Source organism: Cinclus cinclus, chromosome 6, assembly GCF_963662255.1.
Source record: "Cinclus cinclus chromosome 6, bCinCin1.1, whole genome shotgun sequence".
Taxonomy (NCBI): Eukaryota; Metazoa; Chordata; class Aves; order Passeriformes; family Cinclidae; genus Cinclus; species Cinclus cinclus.
In genome coordinates this window covers 15976917-16001036 of record NC_085051.1, presented here as the reverse complement: position 1 = coordinate 16001036, position 24120 = coordinate 15976917, and the positions used below count along the sequence as shown (strand labels likewise).

General features: G+C 45.1%; 1 protein-coding gene across 1 annotated transcript; it reads right to left on the bottom strand.

Moving 5' to 3' along the window:
• Window positions 1–6320: 6320 nt before the first annotated feature.
• TH (tyrosine hydroxylase) lies at window positions 6321–22421 on the bottom strand. The gene is made up of 13 exons (XM_062494605.1): window positions 22332–22421; window positions 17732–17935; window positions 14696–14870; window positions 13821–13909; window positions 13538–13605; window positions 11764–11814; window positions 10796–10941; window positions 10295–10430; window positions 10095–10164; window positions 9737–9793; window positions 9064–9159; window positions 8767–8900; window positions 6321–6480 (listed from the first exon to the last, which is right to left on the bottom strand). Exons 1-13 carry the CDS (start codon window positions 22419–22421, stop codon window positions 6321–6323), a joined length of 1476 nt encoding a protein of 491 aa, XP_062350589.1.
• Window positions 22422–24120: the final 1699 nt, after the last annotated feature.

The following is a 24120-nucleotide window of genomic DNA, read 5'->3' as shown; positions in this document are numbered from 1 at the left end:
TCACATTTGGAGAGGTTTGGGGGAAGGGTGTGAAGGATCCCATGACACACCCAAAGGACATGAGCTCGTGTTAGCTCTAAGCAGCCACATAAGCCTACAAATCTGCTCCACAGTTAGGAAAAGGGACTTCATAACATCTTTTGGTGAAGAATGTGACTGGGTAGATCCTCAAAGTCTTTTTGTCTGAGTGATCTCAAGGCCAAGTTGTATGGAGCTCTGAGTAACCTGGTCCAGTGGAAGGTTCCCTGCCTGGGGCAGGGGGTTGGAACCCAAATCATTCTGTGGTTCTATGATCTTGTTCAAGGCAGCTCTGCAAACCTAACCAGCCTTGTGGACAGTACTTGAGGGATACCTTAAGGCAAAATTGAAAGCATGGGAAAAATCCAAGACAATTCAGGAAAAAGCTTAAAACCAGGAATACTGGAGGGCTGCAGGAAATCCCAGCAATATCAGAGATTACAGCAGGGGCTGTGGGCGCCTCTCTAGCCCACAGGAAACCGATGGGTGATAGAGACCAAATGTTTCCTGGTATGAGAGAGTGGGTGAAAAGAGATTCAAGGATTCACTGCTTGTGTTAGTGAGACTGTTACGGGAAACAGCAATAATCTATACCAAGGCAACATCAGAACATCAGCAATGGGAAAATTTTGTTTTGAAAGGGTCTATCCGGTGACTTGAAATAAGCTTGTCTTTAGAAAAGGAATACCATCTAGTGGCCCAAAAAAGCAATAAGGATGTGCAATGGCAATGAGGGAGTCGGATGGATTTCCAAAAAAGAGAAGGAAAAACTACAGAAGTAAAGGAGGGTGATTAACATATATAGTGCAGTGATTCACCCTGGAGCAAGGGAGAGCTCAAAAGGGACCTGATCATAGTAAATGCAAAGCTAAAATTAGACACTTGCAAAAGCAGATTGGGATGCAAAAATTAAAAAAAAAAACTGCTGGAGCTCCAGAAAGTGGTGTAGAGAACTGGATCGGGAACCATCACAGGAAGATGATTTCAAGGATGGCATGGGCAAATGGGAAAAGAAAGAGAAGTTGAGAATAGCAGCCTATCCCACAATGACTCCAAATGCTGTCCCGGGGTAGATGGGTATGACAGATCAAACTGATGAAGCTGTTAAAGTGAAAAAAAAAATTGCCCCAAGGCAGGTAGCTGCAGATATGAAGCCTCCGAAAGGAAGCACAACAGTAGAGAAACTGCTTATACTTAGAATTAAATGGGGATTAAGTGGTAAATTCATTAGAGTGTGTGCTCCACCAGCTTTTATACATTGTACATCAGCACCTCCTTGATAAACCTTTAATCTTGCCACCATGGGCATTTAATCAAATTGCCCAGCAGGACAGTAAGACAAGGATGCAATTGGCACAATCACTACCAGTCCACAAGCTCGAGGAAGATGGAGAGTCCTTAATAAACTGATAGGGATCTGCTTGGATGTCGCAGACATGAGCAGCAGGACATGATACTATGCACCAACCAACCACTCCCAGTGGAGCACAGCTATCTCCGAGGTCCCTGGCAGCCCTGAGGCTGAGTCAGGCTCCTTGGACAGAGGATGAATTAGGAGAGGTAGTGGCACAAATGCACCCTCACGATTCACGCTAAGCTTCCATATGGCAAAATGCAGGGTAAGAAGCAATTGACAGAGTTGCTTTCACATTAGGAGATAAACAATATACCTTTACTTGCATCCCACAGGGCTGAGCACCTGTCCTGCTGCACATGCTTATGTGAGCAAAGTGTTTGAATTATGTGTGCAGGGGACAAAGAAAGGAGATTGCCTTATGTGATGATATTCAGGGAACTGCAGCTACAGAAGAAGAAGTATCAGAGAGATGTAGCTGAGTTTTAAAATTAATAAAGCAAAAGGGATTTAATGTCAACTTGAATATGGCACAATTAAAACAACCTCAAGTTAAATGCATGGACTCTGAAATTGGTGAAACAAGAAGATGGATAAAAGCTGGAAAGGTTAAGCTTTCTATGAAATAAAGACTCCCACTAATCAATCCCAACTCTGAACAGTGCTGGGAGAATTTAATTTCTTATGGCAGCATATCTATAGCTGTGCTAGTATCTTATGGCAGCGTATCCATCTCTGCTAATAGCAGCAGAGTGTTATGGAAATGACAGAAGAAGCAGGGAGGGACCTGGAGCAGAGACCAAGACAGTGCTTTATCTGACATGAAAGAAGCTGCTTGAAAAGCTTCTGCACTCAAATTCCCAGTTAAAGGAAAATTATTCATAACAAGAATTTCAACACGAGCTGATACTGTGGTAGCAGTGCTGTTACAGAGAAATAGTGGAGGAAAATGGATACCAGTAGCATATGAGTCATCTCCAGTTGCTGGACCAAAATTTCCTTGGCCATGAGAAAGCCTGGTTAGAAGCAGTCTGGGCTGTAATGGAGTTTGAGGCTTTTCCCCTCGATAGTGCAGCTGTACCCCAGTCTGTTCATACTCTGCTCTAACACACAAAGGGAAGAAATTGATATTAGTGTGGATATCCTTTGAATGGAAACCAGGAATGAACCAAAGGTACTGCACTCTCATGGGAATGCTACATTTGAACAAAGAGGAAAAATAACCCAAGATACTCCTATCAGTGGAATGAGAGAACAAATAGTGGGCAAACTAGAGAAAGTTTAATGCCAAGAATCATGCCAAGGAGCTTACAGGCTGTGAGTAGAAGACAAACCCTTCTACCAATATCTCTCTACAGATAGCTACTGTCTGGTAGTAGTACAAAATACTGGTTGCATAACAGGGCAAAAAGCAATAGCAAGCACATGGTGGGACACCTATGAAGAAAACAGGAATTCTATTTTACAAGCTTAGAGGTAGAGTGGGAATAAAATATATATAAAGGATGTTAAAGTAATGTGAAGACTACAAGCAACACTGAGAAATAATTTAGCAAGCACGTAGCTAAATTAACTCAGACTTTTTTTACTGCAGCCCCAGCCAGGTGTCAGCTAAAAGAAAAGATGGTGTGGCCAGTTGAATAAGAGCATCCTACACTTCTTTATGTAGCTTATTATGGCTGTCTAAGATAACTGTCATAATGAGCTACATAAAAATGTGTAGGGTACTCTGAAAAGAGTGCAAAGAGTTTGTATTTGGCCTCAAAGGAAGTAAGAAACAAGAGACATAAATAAAAATTGCATAAGGTGTGCAAAAGTGGATTAGTGAAAGGAAGCTGCCAGCTCCACTGCACTGGATAAAGACTGCAACAAATACTGGCAAGGCATCACCCCAATAAATGTCACAAACTAAAGAAGGGTATCAGTATCTGTTTGCCACAATAAATACCTTTCCTGGACAGGCTGAGGTTCTTCCACCTAAAAGGAATAAAACTGCTGAATCTGTAAAAGTGCTATTACAGAAAATTGTTCATAGGTGTGGAACAGCACCTGAGACAGGATAAGATGAACAGAGAGGGTTGGGAAGGAGGAGGTTTTAAGTGAAAAATTCAAGTCTTAATAACTAGCCTGAGGATTGAGCAAGGACTGTATAAACCCTACCACCTGCAATCACCCAAAATGGTGGAAAGAAATTAGTCAGACTATTAAAAAGAATCTAAAGGCGATTGTAGGAAAATATCCAAAATGATGGACTAAAAAGTTAACCTCACTATCAGTAGCTTTAAAACAGTGATAGATTAGGGATTGGTTTACCATATTTTGTTTGGATAGCCTGTCTCTTAGTGGCCCTATCTCTAAGAGCCTAAAATATTACAGCAAGATGAAGAAGAAATCAATGCTCTGGTAGAATAAGCAGCATGAGAAAAACGTGTCAAATGAGAGAGCAAGGATCCAATTCATATATGGCTTATGAAATAAGGAGCCAAGTAATATATTTGAGAACAGATTAAAAGGAGTAAGGCTTAGAGACTGAGCAAAAGGGGACCCATTCAGTTACTAATAAGATAAATCCTCTAAGACATTCAATAAGTGAGGGCAATAGTAAATACAAAAATGGGTTCATGTTTCCCAGATGTCTCCCTAAGGGGCCAAAAACATTCTGGAATCTGTCACGAATTTGTCAAGAACAGAGACACTGAAAATGGCCCAAAGAGAGACCTCTGGTGCCTATGCAGCCCGAGCCCCCACACTCAGAGCCTGCCCCAGCTCAGCTTCATGTCCCAAAAAGCAAGGGAGTGCAACCCTCTTGGTGCTCACCTTCCCCTGGCTGCAGCACATCTCTTTGTGTGCTTGCTTACTCATGGTGATGGGTTATGCTGCAAGTTTTGCTTATTTGCTATTTTTGCAGGACAGCAGATTTTACTACAGCTCGTCAAAAAAGCAGCAGCTGACAGAGTCGGGGAGCAGCAATGCAAACTCCAAGGCAAGGTAGAGGAGTTTTCTCCTGCAGTTTGAAGGATTTCTAAATTGGCTTTTCACTCTATATTAATGAGTTTGGTCTTTTTACAAATTGCATTAATTTTAGATATTTAAGAAGGTGGATGATGACTTTGAAGTGCTTTGGAGACCTAGACATGATCACCTGCAGACCTTTACAGCTCTGGAGGCCAGACCAGAAAGCAAATGCCTCCACAAGAGATTCCCTGCCCGGTCCTGATCAGGAGCCTGGCATTGCTGCAGGGTTTGGAGTATCCTTGCTGCTTTCATGGGCAGCTAGCCAGGAGCTGGACACTACCAAAGGAGAGGAGAAACAGCAACCTGAAGACCAGTAAAGTAGCATTGCTCTTGTTAATAACATCATAACCCATATATTAACTATACAGACACAATTGTTACAGCTTGCCTCTTTGCTTTATATTTTTTTGTTTGTTTGTTTGTTTCAGTCTGTTTTACTGAACTCACCAATAAGATTTTCATAGCTAGATAGTCAAACTGTGGCCTAGCCTGCCTTAGTTTTGCATAGCTTGCTCCATCTACTTAATCTAATAGTAATAGCTGGACAACCCGAATGAAAAATTGTTACAGCTCTTAAGGGAGACTTGAGAGTTACAGCTCATGATCTGGATCCACCCAGATTGGGAAATCATAGCTGCAGCTTTGGAAAAAGTGCTCTAAAATGACAATAACTGAATGAACTCTGTAATTTTATCAGTTTACAGGAAAATCCGAAGAGAAGGAACAGCTTGAAGAAAAGCAGCTAGCCCAGGTGTCGAACTGCTGATTTCAATAATGGCCTTTTAAGCAATTTAGGAGGTATTTCGGAGGAAGGGTCAAATGAGAAAAGAAACAGAAAGGAGAGACTGAAGCAGGCAGGAGACTAAGTGCTGTCAGTAGCTAAGGAGTTAAAATTTGAGGGAACTGGGGGTAAAGCACATGTATGTGGAGGTCTGAAATAGGATAAAGAGTAATGGATTGTAAACTATTATGACTGAGCCACAGTAGAAGTAACACTGGAGAACAATGTTAGCCGTGTTAATAGCCAAAACTACACTGCCAAGTCTTGCAGTTCTTTAAAGAGGAAATTATAAATATCATATATCGTGGATAAGGATGGCAAAAGTCGACACAGAAATGTTATAAATGATCATGCAAACAACTCTGTGTAATTCTCCCCTTCGCTGTCCCCCACAGCTGTTTAGCAGCCTCCACACATCCCAAGCCCAGCTCTGATACTGCACAGCTGCATAACCTTGGGCCAAACTTCTGAGCAAACCACTAAGTTATGAGACAGTCTGCAAGAAGATAAGAAGGGCAAAAGCAGTGGGAGGAAAACCGAGAGCTTTGGGTCAGATCAAGCCGTTAATATCTACACTGAAAACTGCATGAAACTGGGTTTGAGCATCCAAACCAGACATTTACCTTCCTTGGAAATGGCCAGCAATAGCATTAGTCACACACCTGAGCTACATCAGGTGATGGTAATATTAGGATAACTAAGAACAAGGCTCATGGAATTGTTTCGGGGATATAAAAAGGCAGATTAAATTTTTCTCTCAAATTGCAACTTAAAAAAAAAAGTTTTTCTTTTTTCTTTTTTCTTTTTTTTTTCTTTTAAAACAAAGTAGATTTTTCTCCTCTTCCTTGCACCCAGGAGCCTAGCACACAGCTCTTGACTTCTACTTTTTAGTTTGGCCATGCTTTTTGTCTCTGCTAAGCCTCCTCCAGCAGTCAATAGTAAAGCTACCCAAAAAGCCAGCAGGGCACACCCCGCTGCCCTCCTCCGAGCTGGCCCTACATACAAAAGTGAAAAGCTGTTGGGGTCGCGTGGTGCCAGGCAGCAGTGCCAATGTTTGGAGAAGACAGGTAGGAATTACCAGCTGGGAACCAGGTGAGGGCAGGGCAGGCACTCTGGGGGCTGAGAGGGGACGGGAATCGCTCAGTTCTTGTATTAACTGATAACATTGAGCGCGTTAACCAGCGAGTGAAGCTCATCCCTTACGCTCTCCAGGGAGTGGCAGATCGTCTGGGGGCTGTCCAGGAGCTCGATGCTGTGGGTGTAGGGTTCGTATTTCACCGAGAAGGGCCGCTTGATGTGCGCCGCGTAGCTCCTGCAAGGGAAGGGTGCCAAGGCTGGGTACGAGAGATGGCTCCCGAGCCTCCCTCCTACTCATCACCATTTACCCAGGAACACCACCACAGGTTAATACTTCCTTTAGGCAAGGTTTCCACCTTTCCAGCTCCATTGTAGCAGTCGTTGAGATCCCCTCTGTTTGTCAAGGAACACCATGAGTTTGACTGTGGCTTTCTGTGGGCTGTATCAAACAGGAGGGTTCATCAAACTGGACACCTCCATGGCCACTGCCAGGCATCCTCTGCTGCAATTCCTTTTTCAGAAAATGCCAAGGAGATTGAAAAGCTAATTGCAGGGAAAGCCTGTAGTATTATCGTATTATATTTCTAAATCCTTTCTAACATGCATTTATTGACTAATCTCTGCTTGGGGAGGGGGGAACTAGCTGTGTGGCGTATTAAGGATAGACTTGACAGGCAGTGGCTCAGACCTGAGCTAGAGGATGAGAATAGTGTCACCAGAGCCTTCAGCCAAGCTGCACTTCTGTAACCAAAGCCAAATGCAGCCTGAATCTCGGTGGTGAGCTTGACTTTACCTGCTATATCTCAAGAGCAAGACCTTGTTGCTGCTTTTCTAATGGAGAAATATGTGGTCAAGTGAAAGCAAATCAAGGGCAGGGTTTCCCCAAAGTTGCCCACACTCACTTCCAGCACTAAGATTTGTATACTTGACAAGGCAGGGTTTCTTCGTTTGGGGGTTGTGTGAATATGGAGCTGAAAATCTATAGTTAGGTGCTTATGGCTGCAGTCTCATGCTGGAAAGGTTTGGGAAAATGAGGGGACAACCAGCGCTAACATCAGGCATGCTCCTCTCCTCTGCTGAGGCTTCACCCTTTCGCTCCTGAATTGCTTAGCTTAGGCTACCCTCTTGTGGCTACCGCGGGTCTGCTCCGGAGCAGGGCTCGGGCAAGCGCAGCCCTTTTCCAGGTGGAGACAGATGCTCCTCTAGCTGGTACTTCATGCCTAGGCCGGAATTGGAGGGATCTGAAGGAAAACACAGCACAGAGGGCCAAGAGGAAACACGGTCCAAGGCGCAGGCTGGCGCTGGCAGGGAGCTGCGATGCCATTGCAGGAAAACAACAACAAAAAAGTGTAAACAAAGGAGGTTTCTGTGTACTCACATTATCCTCCTCCTAAAAGATGTGGCTCCTCTCAGTTCTACCAGGCAAAGTCCTGCTCATGTCTGTTGCTAATGTCATCAGTCACAGCGATGGCTCATAGCACAGCTGCTAGTGGCTAGAAACCTGCCCCCCAAAACGGGTGTGCTCACCTGGCACCTTTTGAATCAAACAGATACAGCATGGCTGCTTGGATGGGCACTGGGGGAGTGTGTCCTTTCTGATTAAAAGGGCTTTTCTCCAGGCATAACACTGATAGTCAGGCCCGTGGTGGCAGCTGCCAGTAATGCAAAAGAGACCATGCTTTAATGTTTTCATCGCATAGAGTAGCATCTGTGTGGTCTCTGAGCTCTTTAAAGAGGATCATTTACAGTGCTTGTCACAGTCAAGACTCTCTAGCCTTATCTTGGCTGTGTATGTGGTGTATTTTCCCTTTTTAAATACAAGGAAATGACTCATTAGGCAGCAGTTGGGGTTTTTTTAAAGCAGCCTAGTATGTGTGTATGTGAGAACAGGCTTCCCCAGTGCTTGCTTTTGAGCAGCTGGACTGCAGGTTGTATGAACAGTGCAAGTGAGGGTAATAAAAGCAGAAGTTGAAATATAGCAGTCCTCACCACGTTGTTTATGTTAAATACCCCTCTTGCAGGAACTGTAAAGTCATGTACGTCATGTTCACCTCATCCTGTCTCTTTCCCAAGTGAAGATAAAAATGGTATAGGCAAAGTTTTCCTCTGCTAATCAAAGCAATCCAAGGACTGAACTTTCCTCCTGTGGACAATTCTGGGTATGACCAAGAAAATGCGCTTCTAAACAGATATCTGTGGTCGAGCTGACTCTTACCATCCTGTTAGCAGTCCCATGGGATGAGGAAACCCAATTACCATGGTGGGATGGTGTCTGGGGTCCACTAACACATGTTAACCAGTCTAGGAAGCAAAAGTTCATTTTTTCCCCTGGATAGATCTATTCAGGTCAAGCATGTTCTCTCTAGGAACTGGAGAACTGCTTCACTTTGGAAGACCTGATCAAAGTTTTCAGAGCAGTTCTGAGAACTTGGACTGAAAGCAGCCATAATGTCAAGCCCTATTTTAACATATAGCATCTTAATTTCCTATTGTTTGGGTCTCTCTCATTGCCCAGTCTTACCTCAATTTATTTTTGGCATCACTGAAGCTTTCAGACACAAAATAAACAGGCTGGTAGTTCTGGTCCTGGTAGGGCTGAACAGCTGCAGCATCAGGGTCGAAATCCCGCACCTCTGGTTCATCTGACAAGGAGTGCTATGAATAGGAGAGACAAAATCCAGTATGAAACTAAGGGGACTGGAGAGCACATACAGGGTAGGCAGAGGTGGAGAACAGATTGAGGAAAGTCATTGTGCAGAAGCAGAAGGTGTTTTTCTCTACAGGGTCTAGAGCAGAGGCAAGTTACGGTGGGACTTACTATGAGCTCCCCGTAGGAAGAGAGGAGCCCAGCTCCGTAGGCTTTGACTATTCCATTCTGTCTGCAGAGCCCAAACTCCACTGTAAACCAGTAAAGCTGTGAAAAGAAAACAATTCCTGAGGGACACAGGTCCTTATCCTAATCTCCCTGTCACTTCTGAGCCCTTGCACCCTTGCCAGGGTCTCGGGTTGTTTAAAGGAACAGGCACCTGCCTCTTTGTCCCCTTTCCACAATTTGCTTTCAGAGAAAAGTGCTAAACTAAGTTACTGCTACACCAGGACAGAGTCTGTGTCCCTGGGCTTGTTCCATCTGCTTTGAGATGCTTCTGTTTTGTGTCCTTGGAGCAGGAGAGGTCACCTTGCTGAGGGACAGCCAAAGGAAGCAGATGCCATTTAATCCCATCCCAAAGAGTCCCAGCAGTGCTGCTGTTGGAAATGCGATGCTTGACGATACTACTGGTGCCTGAGAAAACTGGGGTAATGTGCATGTGAGCTCTGCTGTTTAACTGATATCTGCTCTGCACAGTCATCATGAAAAGAGCGGGGCTGGGGCAGCTTGCGTGGGAGCTCTGAGCCTTCAAATCTTGGAATACCAGGCTGGATCAATCCCCTTGATCCCACAGAAGTACTGCTGGAGGTGTTGTGCCCACCATGCAGCAAAGGGGAAAACTTACCGTTGCTAGTTTCTCAATTTCTTCATCGGTTGCTCCCAGAGATGCCAGCCCAATGTCCTAAGAAGAGAAGGGAAGGGGCAAACATCAGGACAGATTTGATCTGAGGGCCTGAGACATTGATTGCTCTGATTTATTGCCTCAAGACCACACATATTGCTGCCTTGCAGTGCCAGGCATCTGCTGGGACTTCCATCATGCTCAGACTAAAGCCACTTTGTTGCAGAGTCAGTATTAGGGTGTTGGTCCATCACTAGAACTCTGGAACATCGTGGTTGACAAGAGCAAGAAAAGTTTATGTGGCAGCACCGGGGTTTGAATTCCCACTTCTCAAGGGGGAGAAAGCAGATAACCACCTTACCTGAGAGAACTGGGCAAATGTCTTATCAGCCAGCATCGGGACATGGCCCAGCAGCTCGTGACAGCAATCCCTGCCGACAGGAGGGGGGAAAGGAGGAAAACAGTCAGCAGCAGACAGAAGCTGTCTGCTGGGGGGAAAGGGCAATTGCTGGCCAGCTGGGGCTTTGCTGCAGGGAGGCCACGGGGCCAGGTGATACTCACGGCTCGGGGGAGTGCATGGGTGAGGACGCGTGGCGGATGTACTGCGTGCACTGGAAGACGCGGAAGGCCAGGCTGGCCAGGAAGTCCCGGGCTGACAACAGGCCAGCCACTGGCCGGAGCTGGAATCCAGTCCTCTCTGAAACAGCACACACCGTCTGTGCGAGGTGCACGGCCCTCAGGCTGTACCACTGCTCCCTGTGCTGGGACCTAAAGGGCTACACCAACCTAATCTACCTGCTCCTACTCCGGAGCACCACTTGCTCTTCAGGTGCTCAGAGGGATCATTTGACCACGGGCTTGCCCTTCCAGCCACAGCCCGCTGTGTTTAGCTGCAGTCCCCACCACCTGGGCATCATTCTGTCCTCGGTGGGTAATGTGCAGAGCCACCAGCTCTCCTCCCAAATCTCAGCTCACATACTACTCCTTTTGGGTTCAGGCTTCCCATCTGTAGCTGTCCCCACTGGCAGACCCTGAACCTGGGTTCCCTGGGTTCATACCAACCTTTCAGGAAGCGGGAAACTTCCTCCAGCTGAGGAATATTGTTCTCATTGTAGCCACAGAATTTCTCCAGTAGACTGAAAGCTTCAAGGTACTCCTTGCAGGCATGGGTGGGGTACAAGCTCTTCAGGGTGCTGTACACCTCCTTCCTTCAGGAGGAGAGGTAGCACACATTCAGTGGTTAATGTGTCCAGTCCTCTCCTGTGCTCTGACTATGCACTATCAGAAACCCATTTCTTTAGGCTCCATGTCCTTTTGCCTTTCTCCACCTAAGTCTATGCCCCTGCACATTGATAGAGGTATGTAAACATACAGACACACATTCAAATGAACCTGCAAAGGCAGCAACTGTGTCTGCACAGACCTATTTCTGCTTGGAGGTCAGAAGACTGTATAAAAGGTATTAACTGGAATTAAAATATTCCCAGTAGGTTAATTCCTGAAGTTGTACTGTGAAGACAGTCAATAGAACCAGGAGATGACCTTGTTGAGAAGCCTGTGTACTCAGCTCACGTGAGCTGGTCTTGTTTTCAGAAACACTCCTGTAGCAGCACTTCTGGAATAAATCACATTCAAAGGGAGTGCTTTCCTAAGTGTGGCCCATGGGGTACCATACAGATATTCACTGTGGGCCTCATACTTCTTCCTGCAGCTGTGATAGCTGCTCTTGGTTTGGAGGCTGCAGCTGAATCAGGACCCTTACAGAATTGGGGATCCAGATTATCTACCTCACTCTCTGGGGAGGCTCCTTTGGAGGAAACTCCTGGAGGCTGCAGGATGAAAGTGTTTTTTATAACAAGACACTGAGTAGGATGCTTGCACTCCTGATGCATTTTTCAAGAGGCCATGCCCTAAATGTTTGGGTTTTGATTCCCAGCTTCTTGCGGTGAAGCACTAATAGTGAAATCAGCAGTAACAGTGAAATCAGCACTACTAATGAAATCAGCACAAGTAATGAAACCAGCACTCACCAGGTAGCTGTCTCCTCCGCCGTGTACTCCACATGAGGGATCGGGTCACCACTGCAAGGCAAAGGCACCATTACTGAGCAGAACCCCAACCAGGCTCCTCTCCCCTCTGAGAAGGAAGCACTTTGGAGAAGCTCTGCGTGATGTTCATAAATCTTCTTTAAAAACCAAACAAGGGGGTGACAGGAAAGACAAAGCCTTAGTACTAGGTAATTTGTAGAGGTGCAACAAATACAGAGATGCAAAGAAAAGCATGGGTCTAGTCAGAGATTATGAATGAACAAGGGATGAGCAAGAGTTTAGCAGGCATAATACTTAACAGGAAAAAAGAAAGTTTTCACTGGAAAAAATTCAAGAACTTTTTGTGTGAAAATAAATTAATTTCATGTGTCTGTACTTCAGGGAGCTGATGGCTCCAAGAATGAACTAGTGGCTAGGAAATAAAAGCATCCAATTAGGAAAATTAATGCATTTGACCTGCAGAAAAATGTATTGTGAGCAAGGTTAAGGATTGCAGGAAAATAAAATTTCAACATTGATGTAAATGGGCATTGATGAAATTACAATTTTGCTTTTTCTCATAGTTAGAAATTGTATTTCCTAAATCTTTCTTTTCTGTGTTTGGACAAATGAGATATTCGTATATTGTAAAGCACAGCTCCTGAAGGCATGCCTGAAGGGATGCTACACAGTGGTTCATAAATGTTAACCTGCAGATGAGATGTTAGAGAAGACCTCTTAAACTGGTGCCTCATCTTAGGACAGTATTTGTCCCTGTGTCATTTGAGACTCCCTCTGGCACCGTGACTTTCTGTGCATTTAGTATTTGTACAGGTTAAAAACATCAGTGTCCATATTCTCGGCTTCCAATTGGCAAAGTACATGAAACCAGCAGCAGAAACCCTTGCTGGGATCACACCAGTTGCAAGGGTAGCTCAAACAGGTGATCCACATAATTTCTGTAGTCTGCTTTCAGCACTTAGAGTCCTGCTCAGAGAGAGAATGCTGTGGTGAAAGGTAGCATCACTGAATAGGATCTAGGGAATATTTTACAAACCTAACTGAATATTAGACTCTGTTTGATTCTGTAGTGAACACACTGAGTGGTATCACTGCATATATCAGAACAGAAGTATTAAGTAAGCGTACAAAACATAGTAGTCCTTAATCTACATAAGACAATGATAAGGACTTTACTGGAATCTATCTAATTTAGCAGACAGAGTTAGGAGGCGAATCATTTAGCCTATAAATACCCTCATAGCAAAACAAAACAACAACAAAAAAAGATAGCAGTATTTTATCTAGTAGATGAAAGGCATGTGTGATCCACTGGGCAAAAGCTATAGATATCGAAGTCCAGCTTAGAAAGAAAACCCACATTTTTTCATGACCAGGAAAATGAGCCCTTGGATTAAATTTTCTGGGCATGGAGTTGCTTTTCAGTACTTGAAACACTAAAGCAAAAACTAGACACCATTCTAAAGAGATGTTATATTTCCAAATGAAGTCTGAGGTCTGATGGATATATATCTGGCTTTTGTTATGCGGGTGGTTTATTCTTACTATACCAATGTATGAATTAATGACAACAGATATCTTTAATTAAAGAGAGACTGGAATGCAAAGAGAGGGAGAGACACAAAAGGAGCTGGAAAGGCTGAATGGGGAGACAAAACATAAAGGAAGGGAAGTGTCATACAGGTAGCACAATGACTTCCCAATAGGTTCACTAACATGTCATTATCCCCACATGAATATTAAGAAGGAGACTTACTGCTTATAGTGAAAAGCAATCTCTGCTATCGATTTCCTTCTCTGGCGATACACTTGATCAGAGTAGCCCTGTGGTGACAAATAGGAACAGAGACGGGACTTTTCATCAGTTACTAAAATTTCTCAGCCAGGAGATTTCATCACTGGCTAGAGAGACATCTCTCAAGGTGGCAACTGCACTCCAGTGCCCTGATCAGCTGCACCAAGAGATACTCTCACCTCCCTGCTTCTGTGGGACAGCTCAGGAGTTCAGTGTCAGGGGGTGCATGCACAGACTGACTCACCGGGTGATCCAGATCCAAGTCAGGGTCAAATTTGGTGACCAAATGGTGGCACTTGTCCAATTCACAGATTTTTCTGGGAAACCAGTGAACTATGGGGAGAGAAAAAGTCACAGTCTGTCTGTGGAAGTGAGGATCCCCTAAAGAGAAGGGGCTCTGAGGCCGAATAAGATACACCTCATCTGGTGTACAAAGGCACACATACAACATGGCACAGCTATTTCCAGGCAGTAGTTTCACAATCTCAGTGCTCTTTTCCTAGAGTCATGTCTAATGCCATGATCTGCATTTCATAACTTCCTTGCCCGCCTCTCAGATTATTTTGTAACAAAAAAAAAGAAGATGAACATTACATTTTAATGTATGATTCACATTTAAAAACACCCAGAGATCCTTCTGGTCACAGATCTCTAGGGATTGCTAAGGATATTCTCCTACAATATTATTCTCCAATAATCACCCTATCTTCGGAACAGGATGGCACAAGGAAGTGTCTTGTAGATCAGTGCTGGAATTTGTACAGAGGTCCTAACACGTAGGTAGGAAACTATGTTGCATTTATAATATAAAATGCTGGAGTAAGGATGGAGAACTCATTAGGAGAGGTGTGAGCAAAGCATGAGATTCAACCTCCTATTTCTATTTTTTCAGTCTTTTACTAGAAGAATGGGCTATGAACAATGGGTTATGTTGAGAAAGGGACAAGGAGGGAAATTACTTTCAGGATTCAGGTATCCCAGAGGCAATCCCTTCTGGTTTGCTTAAATTCAGCACACAGCAGCCCTTTCCCTTTACTGGGAATAACAAAACCTCCATCCTGTTTCTCCAGGGTGAGCTCAACCTCTCCACACAAGGGAAAATGTTTGCAAGCTCCTTACATTTGTCCTCCTTAGTGGTCCTCACATCTTCTGCCACCCTCTTGATGGAGCTAATGAAAGTATTGAGGTCAGAGCTGTGGACTTCACAGCGCACAAAGTATTCCAGTTCAGCGGTCCCTTCACGGGGCTTTCGGCTAAGCCTGGTCTCTAGGTGTTGAATTTTAGCTTCAAATGTCTTTTGAGACATGGAAAGGAAGAAAAATAAAAAACAAACCATTAAACAACATTTGTAACACCTTCTGCTACTACCCAAAGGTGTCCACATGGACACAGAATTACAGAATGGTTTGGGTTGGAAGGGACCTTAAACATCATCTCATTCCAACCTCCCTGCTATGGACAGGGACAATTTTCACTAGACCATGTTGATTGGAGCTCAATCCAACCAGACCTTTAACACTTCCAAGGACGGGGCATCCACAATTCTGGGCAACATACTTCGTTGTCTCATCACCCTCACAGAAAAAAGTTGTTTCCTACTATTTGCCTTAAACCTACTCTCTTCCAGTGTGAATCCATCCCTCCTGTCCTGTCGCTACGTGCTGTTTTAAAAAGCCTCTCTCCATCTTTCCCCTAGACCCTCTTAAGTTACTAGAAATTAGGTCACCAAGAAGCCTTCTCTTTTCCAGGATGAACAATCCACATCTGGGATGGATTCCATCTTGCTGTTTTCTTCATGCCCCCACCTCCCACCCGTATAAACAAACTTACCCATCAATTTCACATTTTTTCCTCCTGCACAAACACCGAGCCTGTTCAATAACTACCAGGAGAAGACTTCCACCGTGGCAAAGAAGACCAAGAGAAGCAGCTTGATGTGGCAGAGAGCCGTTTTTCATTTTCCTGCCGAGGTGTGCCCTGGGGGGCTGCGGTGGATGGGGCGCGGCTCGGCGGGTCCCGCGGGGCTGGCGCTGGCCGCGGTGCTGAACCAGCGCTCGTCTGGGTTCGCTGCCAGCACTGATGTCACTTGGGCTCGCTATCGGAACTGACCCCCACCCCCCCCCGTCCCCCTCCGCCACACAGACGGAATAAGGGGACAAAATGATGTCTGTGGTCTCCCAAAGGGCGCTGGTAGATTTGTGTGTGCTTTCTCTAGCTCAGTGAAAACTGGCAGTACAAGCCCAAGGCCTAGGCAATGATCCAACCTTCCCTAAGTTCCCGCAGGAACTTTGATAGAGGAAGGGAAATGACTTCTTTTGTTAATCAGAGGCAAAAAGATGAGAAGGAACAGATGCGATGCCACAGGTAAATTAAATTTAGGACAATGTTTTTTAATGTACCTACCAACTTCACTATTACATTGTCCCCTCAACAATCGATACCTTTGCATTAATCTGACAGCTGTGATTGCATTACCTATGCTTCAGCTGCATGTAACACATACAGAAGAGTGAAACCAGCTTCCCTGCAGCCTGTTTCATGATGAGGCAAATGTCATTATGCCCGTCTGCTTTCATATCTTGTACCTGCATTGCCAGAGGGATCTGGGAAATGAATCTTCCTCTGTTGGGACTTGACATGCTTGTCTTTTTATTATATTTAAAGCTCTCTCTGTGACAAGCTCAAAGAGCTTTTTTGCTCCGGGAAGAACAAAACAATATTTGAACATAAACTGCCTCAGCTTCTCATTTGATGCTTTAAAAATTGTTTAAATTACAGAGTTTAAATGCAGTATAACATAAAATCTACCAAGTACAAGAGCTTGCACATCTGTTTCATACCCACTGAGCAGCCTGAATGTTACACTGATGGATTCGTCATGCTTTGTCTGGCATCTGTGTGCTTCTGGGAGGGAGATCCCAGTCACCACAACACATGGGCGCTGTCTGAAAAGTTTGTTAGAAAGGTTCTTTCAGTCTTGAGACAAGAGCCATATATTGCCCAGAGAACAGCTTTTCGTGCAACAGTTCTCATAGATGAATTGCAGCTGCTGAAGATCTAAATGTTTTTCATAAAATTATCAGAGGTAATACTAAATGAGCAATGAATAATTAGAATGCCCTACAATTTCAGGGAAATACTTCTCCCCCAAACACACTTTTTGTTTGTTTACAGTTTTTAAGTGGCAACTTTACTATGTAGTGTGCATAGCTCCAAACAACCTGCTGTGGCTGAGCAAGAGGCTGGACCAGAGACATCCAGAGGTCCCTTAGAAGCCATGTGACTGATTAACAGGAACAAATTGTCCTCTCCTTCCACTGCTGAAGTCAATGAAATTAAACTACCACAGATAAAATGCATCTTGGAACCTCAGTGTGAAAAACACTTTTGAACCATTCTGCATGAAAACGCACTACGTGAATTCAAGCTGTCATGCTTGGGTTACTGTTTAAATAGGCAGCACTTATCTCAGTCTTTCCATTCATGGCACTCAGTTCCTATATAATGCAACATTACATTGTTGGCTAGGGGGAAAAATCTCAGTTACCAGTTTTCCTTGGTATTAGAGGCATAGACAGGATGCATCTCTGAGGGGAACCAACATAACCTTTAACATGTGAATCAGAATAATCCTTGAAGTAGAGAGGTAATTTTGAAATAAATATGCCAGTTTTATACCCAGGGCAATGTTGTTTCTGTAACTATTTGACTGAGGACCATTGTGGCAATGACCGACAAGGTGAGGTGAGTTAGGTCTGTAGACAGGCAGGGCACACAGCTTGCTCTGAATGTGGGATCAGAGCCCCCTGTGCCTGAAGCTGAAGTGCTGAGCAGCGGGGAGGGCTGTCGGAGTACACTACAAGCCATAAGGGTGTGGAGTGGAGTGTGAAACTGAAAATAATTAAGCAAAATTCAGGCCAGAGCTTAACAGCACTGCAAGACAGAGGTACACCTCCTTCTTAGGGATGGCAAGTGAGGACACAATGGGGCATGAGCAAAGAATGACTTCAGAGATATCAGACAATTAACTGGTAATCTGAAGTAGTCAGACGTAGTCTGAGTCTTCTTTATTACACTCAAGTGATGCTTCTCACAGCCCCTGTCATGAAACCTGAAGTGTGTGCCTTGAGTACCCACAAGAGGTTAGGTACTCACCTCAAACACCTTGAGGACACGGGAGAGTGGTGAAGTCTTGGATCCCTTGAGCATGAAGAAGAGGTTCAGCATGGCTCTGCCATCCTTCTCCTCGAATACAATGGTCTCTGTAGACTCTGCAGCATCAGTGGCTGCAGCCGCAGCCTCTCTTTCCTTCCTGGCATCTTCAATGAGGCTTTGACGTCTTCCAATGAACCGTGGAGACTGAAGGCAGAACAGAAATAAATAGCATTGCTCACAGAGATGTAGGAGACCAGAGGCATTCCCAGTAGCTGGATGAGATGTGACTGGTGTGTGCCAGCAGAGGAAGCAGGCAAAGGCTGGACTGACTTGCCTGGATTTGTAGAGGAAGATCTGCTCATGAGGACTGAGGTTTTAGAATTGAACTTTCAGAAATGTGGGGCTTTGGGGAAAAAATAACTTGTGTAAAATATCTTTTTAGCATAACTGGGGAGTGGGCTTCTCCCCTCACCTCCCCTAGCAACAGTTTTCAATATCCTCCAAAAAACACAAGACCCAGAAACAATCTTATGCAGTTTTCAGGTGTCTGGTGAACTCAAGCAGAGAGACATCAGATAAGCCTGAAGTCATCTGAGAAAAGATACTTTGTGAGGGACAAGTGAAGCCCACAGCTGTGGCCTGGACAGTGAACATGAACTGTTTGCAGGTGTATTAGTGGGGCATCTTAGCAAAACTGCTCCCAGGATCCAATATGACATTTACTTTTGACATTAAGTGGATGCTTATCCGCTGAAGTGTAATTGAAACCACAACCGTATAACCCAGAAAATAAATTCCTCCTACTTATCTGTAGATTTGTTTTGTCTCAACAAACCCCTGCAGATTTCTGTTACTTGGAATTGAACCAAAAATGCAACTCTCTGCCTGAGGTCATGTTAGGACACCTGTTTATATTTAAAGTGATCTACAAACTATTTCAATCACTGCTGTTTCTTTTGTTATACAAATAGCTCATATACCAACTTGTTCATTCTTGGTCTTTTTACAACCAGTTTTCTATTTTGAGGTAATGCATCTGGCTCCAGTTTTCTGTGTTCAAGACCCAAACCAGATGACAAACCTCCAGAGCTTGCTAAAAGAAACCTGGGACAGCACTGAAGAAGGACACTGTGGGACTGGCTGCAGTTTTCCCTGTGATTACATTGAAAATATTTAGAATATGCTAACATGCTAACAAAGCAGTGCTATCCCTACCTTGTTAAAATTAAGAGTGTTTTCCTTTTAAAAAGACAGCCTGATTGACTACTAACGTTGTTTTTTTTCTCTCTCTCTGATTTTCAAAGCCCGCTACCAGTAACTTATGTTTCCTGGGAGAATCCTCTTGGATGCTTTAACAGTATAAAGCTGACATTTCAAACGCAGCCTCAAAAACCCAGCACATTGGGGCACCAGCCCACACACCTCTATCTGATCCTGTTTCAGTAAAGATACCCCTTTGAAATTCTATTTTCTGACCCACCCTTTATTCCTCAGGGCCCAGAAAAACACCTTCTAAGAAATAAGTGCATGCTGCTGCTTGTCTAAATTGGTGGTATTCGTGTCCAAAGAGAGCAGACATCTAACAGACATCTAACAAGTGACCTCAGTCCTGACTTTAAAAATCTTGTGAACACGAGCTCGGCTTTAAGCATGTGTTTTCCATCACTGCAGTCTTTTAAGTTAAATTGGTGTTTACTTTAAAGTGCCTGCAATAAGCAGGGCAAACAGCCCTGTGCCAGCCACAGAAAATGAGCTCCACAGCCATCCCAAGCCAGGCAGTGCTTTACCTAATGGTGCTTTGTCAGTCACACTCTGCCCCAAGGCACAGCAGGATTTTACTTCTGGGTTGGAGAAGGGGAGAAGTGGGAAATTAGAGCCCCATATTTAGGCTGTAAATCAGGTTAAAATCCAGCTGGGTGGGGTTTAATGTGCCAGAGTTGGGTGACTGGAAAACTGCACCAGGAGAAGCAGACTCAACCAGTCCCACACGTGTGATGGGACTGGGTGGCCCCTGGCAGACAGGAGTGGGGGGGTTTGGTCCCTGTCAAGGGGTCCTGGAAGTTTCTTAGCTGCATGATGGCATAGTTTAAGTGGGTAAATTGAAAAAAAAAATCAAAACAAAGTAAAAAAAGGCTGGATTTTGTTTGGGAGCATGTTTTGCCCAGCTGCATGTTTTCCACCTCACTCTGCCCCTCACATTTATGTTCATTGGGCTATTATCTCCTTTTGCTGGAAATTAAGAATGTGGCATATATAATAACCAAATTAATCCCATGATAAATGCCTTCCTTTCTTCCAAAGGCACCATTATATGGTATTTCTGAATTGCCTTGCAGACTCGCTCCCTGAGTACATATCTTGGCTACAGTGAGAACTGTAATTTGATTTTGCAAAGCATTTATTTACCTAACCAGGGCCTGACTCATTCACCTCTTCTGAAGGTTAGTTTGCACCTCTTCTGAAGGGTTTGTTCATTTTTCCTCCCTCGAATTTTCTGCAACTCAGAGTGCCCAGCCTGCACATTGTCATTAAAAATACTGTGTTATGAGCTATTTTGTTGTTTTTCTCCCCAGCTCATTATGTGCAGCAATCAGCAAGGATTGTAAAGACTAGGCACATTAATGTCCCACACTGCTTCCCTGGGTGCTTTTTTTCTGCTTTTTTGCCTCTAATGGCTGTCGCTGTAGCCACACTCTGCCCCAGCTCCCAGGGTCTCTTGAAGAAACTATTAGCAGCAGAAAAACTTCATACATAGCAAAGGTTTTTCCATGGAGTTTGATGTCTGGCTGGCCCAGCTGACATGTAAAGCACCTGCTGGTGTAGAGGAGTTCTGGGATTGCAAAGGTCTGGATTTCCCCCCCAGTTTGCAGTTTTCCCTGTCAAGGGAACCCCTCAGACATGCCAGAGGTGATGCAATGGTGGGTGACAGCTGTGTGCCAGATCACCCACAGTCACAGTGACAACACGAGGGCCACAGACATGGCGATGTCACATAGAAATGCAGAGTCACGCCTCTTGCCTGGTACAAGCCAGGGTTGTGGTGAGCTGTGCTAGGTGAGAGCGAAGAGAAAAGCTTTTCATGCATCCAGCTCTCAGAGCAATCCTCAAAGGGCGAAGTTTTAATTTTATTTGTTTTCCCTTTTCTGAAAGCTTCCATTCAAAAACAAACTCAGACCAAAGTTTTATGTACCCTCCAGGCTGGAGGAGCCACTCACCCCAAACAGGTTGCCTCACTCTTGTCAGCCCACCTGTTGAACCTGAACTCCCTTGGCCCCTCTGTTCAGTGGCCCATTTTTTCATAAAACACAGAGCAGCACCCCAGAGGGTGTAATAACCAAACACTCTTCACTTCTCCAGACACTGAGCATCTCAAATAATGATTTTACAAGTGGCCTGGAAAATATCAGGTTTTCAAGGGTCACTCGAGTATTCATTATTTTGCCAGAATGAAAAGGACTGTGTGAGGGGGAAGCCTTCTCTGATTTCCATTCATTAGAGAAAGCAAGCTTACCTCCTTGCTTTATAAATGTTTCTCTTCTTTTCCAGCCAACTCCACTATCCAAAACACCTTTCTGCCAATGTAGTGGTTGATTTTAGCAAGGCAGAGCATTGCACTGGGTTAAGAGGAGAGTGAGTAAAAAAGGCAACAGGTATAAGGGAGGGAAATGGGGAGCTTTAAAAGTGCCCTGCTGGAGTCACACTGCAGACATCTGCCAAACACATCTGCTACCTAACCCATCTCTATTCCTAAGTTTCCTCCTGCCAAGCATCCCAAGGGGGTCCCTTCCTGGTGCACCCATTGTCACTGGCTGCCCTGGCTCCTGCATTGCCATCTGCTGCCTATCCACATCTTTGGCCCACAGGGCTGTCCAATACTGGGAGTCTTCAAGCTCATCTTGCCTGGAAAGACTTTGAAGTTAAAAGCTGAAATGTCCCTGTCCCTATAGCAAGTCTGATGGGTTGGCCAGGATTGGCTTTCTAGACACTTGACAACTCAGGGGAAAGTTTTCCTCTCCCTTCCCTGGCACGTTCAGATCTGGTGTATGCAGAAACTTTCTCTGGGCTAAACACAGGGCTGAGAACACATCAAGGAGTACTGGGAGCAGAAATGGGGGAAGGATGTTCTGGGAGATAAATTGCATACAGCAACCATGAACAAAGAAGTTAAACTGCCTGTGCCTTGAGTGCTGTCTGAGATGACAGCCCCACTTTTTCATTATCCTAGGAGAGGTGAAATCTCTGCAGTTTAATGCCAGTTTAAACCTGGAAAGCATTAAGATCTTCAAATTGCCTTTCACAGGGGGATTCCTTGCTATTCTTGCCTTAGATCTGTGGATTATTCACCTTACTTTTGGTAGAGGTGGTTTCATTATTTCAAGTTTTCACCCCCTTAAATGTTTTCATTTCACATGTATCAGTGTGTAGAGAGGACTGTTGGAGTAATTTCCCTTTGCCAGCCTTGAGCCCGGGCGTGCCCATGGCGAGGAAGTCCCACAAACAAAGTATTGGTCCATCTATCCCTGCCTGTCTCTGCCTGTAGCTATGGAAGAGCTGTGGTTTTTGGAGAGGGAGGGAAAGAAGTGGGGTAGGGTTGTCTTACCATGATGGCCTCGGCTTGCTTGGAGTCCAGCTCCGACACCGCCCTGCGGAAGCCTTTGGCTGCAGAGGTGGAGATGTTCGGGGTTGGCATCTTTGCTCTTCCACGAGCTCTGCTGTCTGCTATCCAGCTCCTTGCCAGCTTTTTATAGGGCAGGGCTGACGTCAAAGACTCTTTCAAATCTTCTCTTCCCCTGCCACCTCCCCATCACCACCTCCCTCCTTTCTCCCCCTCGGGCTGAGAGGAGGAGGGGATGTGAAGGAGAGAAACGTGTCTGTCCCATTAAATCTAATCGCTACAAAGATTGCAGACACCCTGCCTTCACAGACCAGACAATCCCCCACCTGTTTGCCTGCATCCAAAAGATTTCTCCTCTAATTTGCCCCTTCTGTCCTTTCCCCCTCCCCCCCACTTCTGGATGGAGCTCATTCTCATTACATGTTTCAGTCCGACACATTTGCTTCCCCAGCTTGGGAGTTGCATGAAAGGATTTCGATCTGTGAAAGGAAGAAATAAAAGGAAGGGAGAGATGTAGCCCCCCCAAGCCTTTTTTCCCCCTTGTTTGCCTTGTCATGGAAGCAGTAAAGTAATAGGAAAATAACACTGATTCCCACAAGGCAGCTGTGGGACTGGATGCTGTTCTCATGCATTCCCTGGTGCCCGGCTACTGACAACGCCGTGCCTCCCAGGGCTCCCCCACCACCTCAGAGTCTGATTTGGCCGTGTCACTCTGACAGCAGGAGGGCAGAATCTGACTCCTCAGAAATGAAAAAGGCTTTAGAGGAAATAACCTGGATAAACCCTCTCAGTCCTGCCTTCCTAAGTGCTTTGCTCCTCTTGCAGTAATTCCTAAGAAATCAAAGGTTTGAGTACAGCTGGGGCTGTGGCAGTGTGCGACAGGTCAGACCCATCCCAAGGTCTCTGCTCTGTCGTGAGTAACACTGTCTTTTTTCTCTGATTAGATTTAGAGCAGCTGTCCCACCCAAACAAGTGCTGCAGGAATGCATGGCCATGCTTTGTGTGAGCTTCCTCCATCCTGGTGACAGGCCACAGGCTGGCACAAATCCCTGTGGCAAGGAAGCTGGTGGCCTTTCACCAGTTGACTGCCCAAGAGCTCACCTGCAACCTTTCTGACCACAACACTGACATCTGGCAGGGTTGATGGCTCACCCTGCTCTCAGCAGGACAGCTGAGTTCGTCCCAGCCTGCTGATGACTTTTGCAGCGCCAAAATCTCTGGAGGACCAACAACCCATTGACCTCCTTGAGGATTCAAAGGTGTTGATGTTTACCAAACACCAGGGAGCCGGCTGTGACCAACACTGCCAGCCCCACTGAGGCAGCTTGGGAAGCTCATTATTAGAAATCAAAGCTGAAGCAAGGAGTTGACAGCAGATAAAGATTGGTGCAGTATTGAGACAAAATTGATTTTAAGCCATGTGGAGTATCTTCTCTTATTGCAGGTGCTGAGGGCACTTGGCTGCTCAGTACAGTAAAAACCAGAGGAAGGAGTTAAGCAGCCATCCCCAGCCTGTATCCTCCCATGTGGTATCACCTCACACACTGAGAACAGCCCTTGATTTTACTTTAATTTCATCCCTAATCCCCTCTGAGTCTCCTAAACTGTCTGTTTGCTCTCTGCCTAAACCCTGGATGCTCAAAACACAAGATAAAACCCCACCAAATTGATGGAAGGTAATTCTGCCTGGAGTTACAAGATTTTCTCAGAAAATACTTTGGAGGCAAGTTCCAAGACTCTGTACTGCCCAGAAGGTAGTCAAGGAGCAGCACTG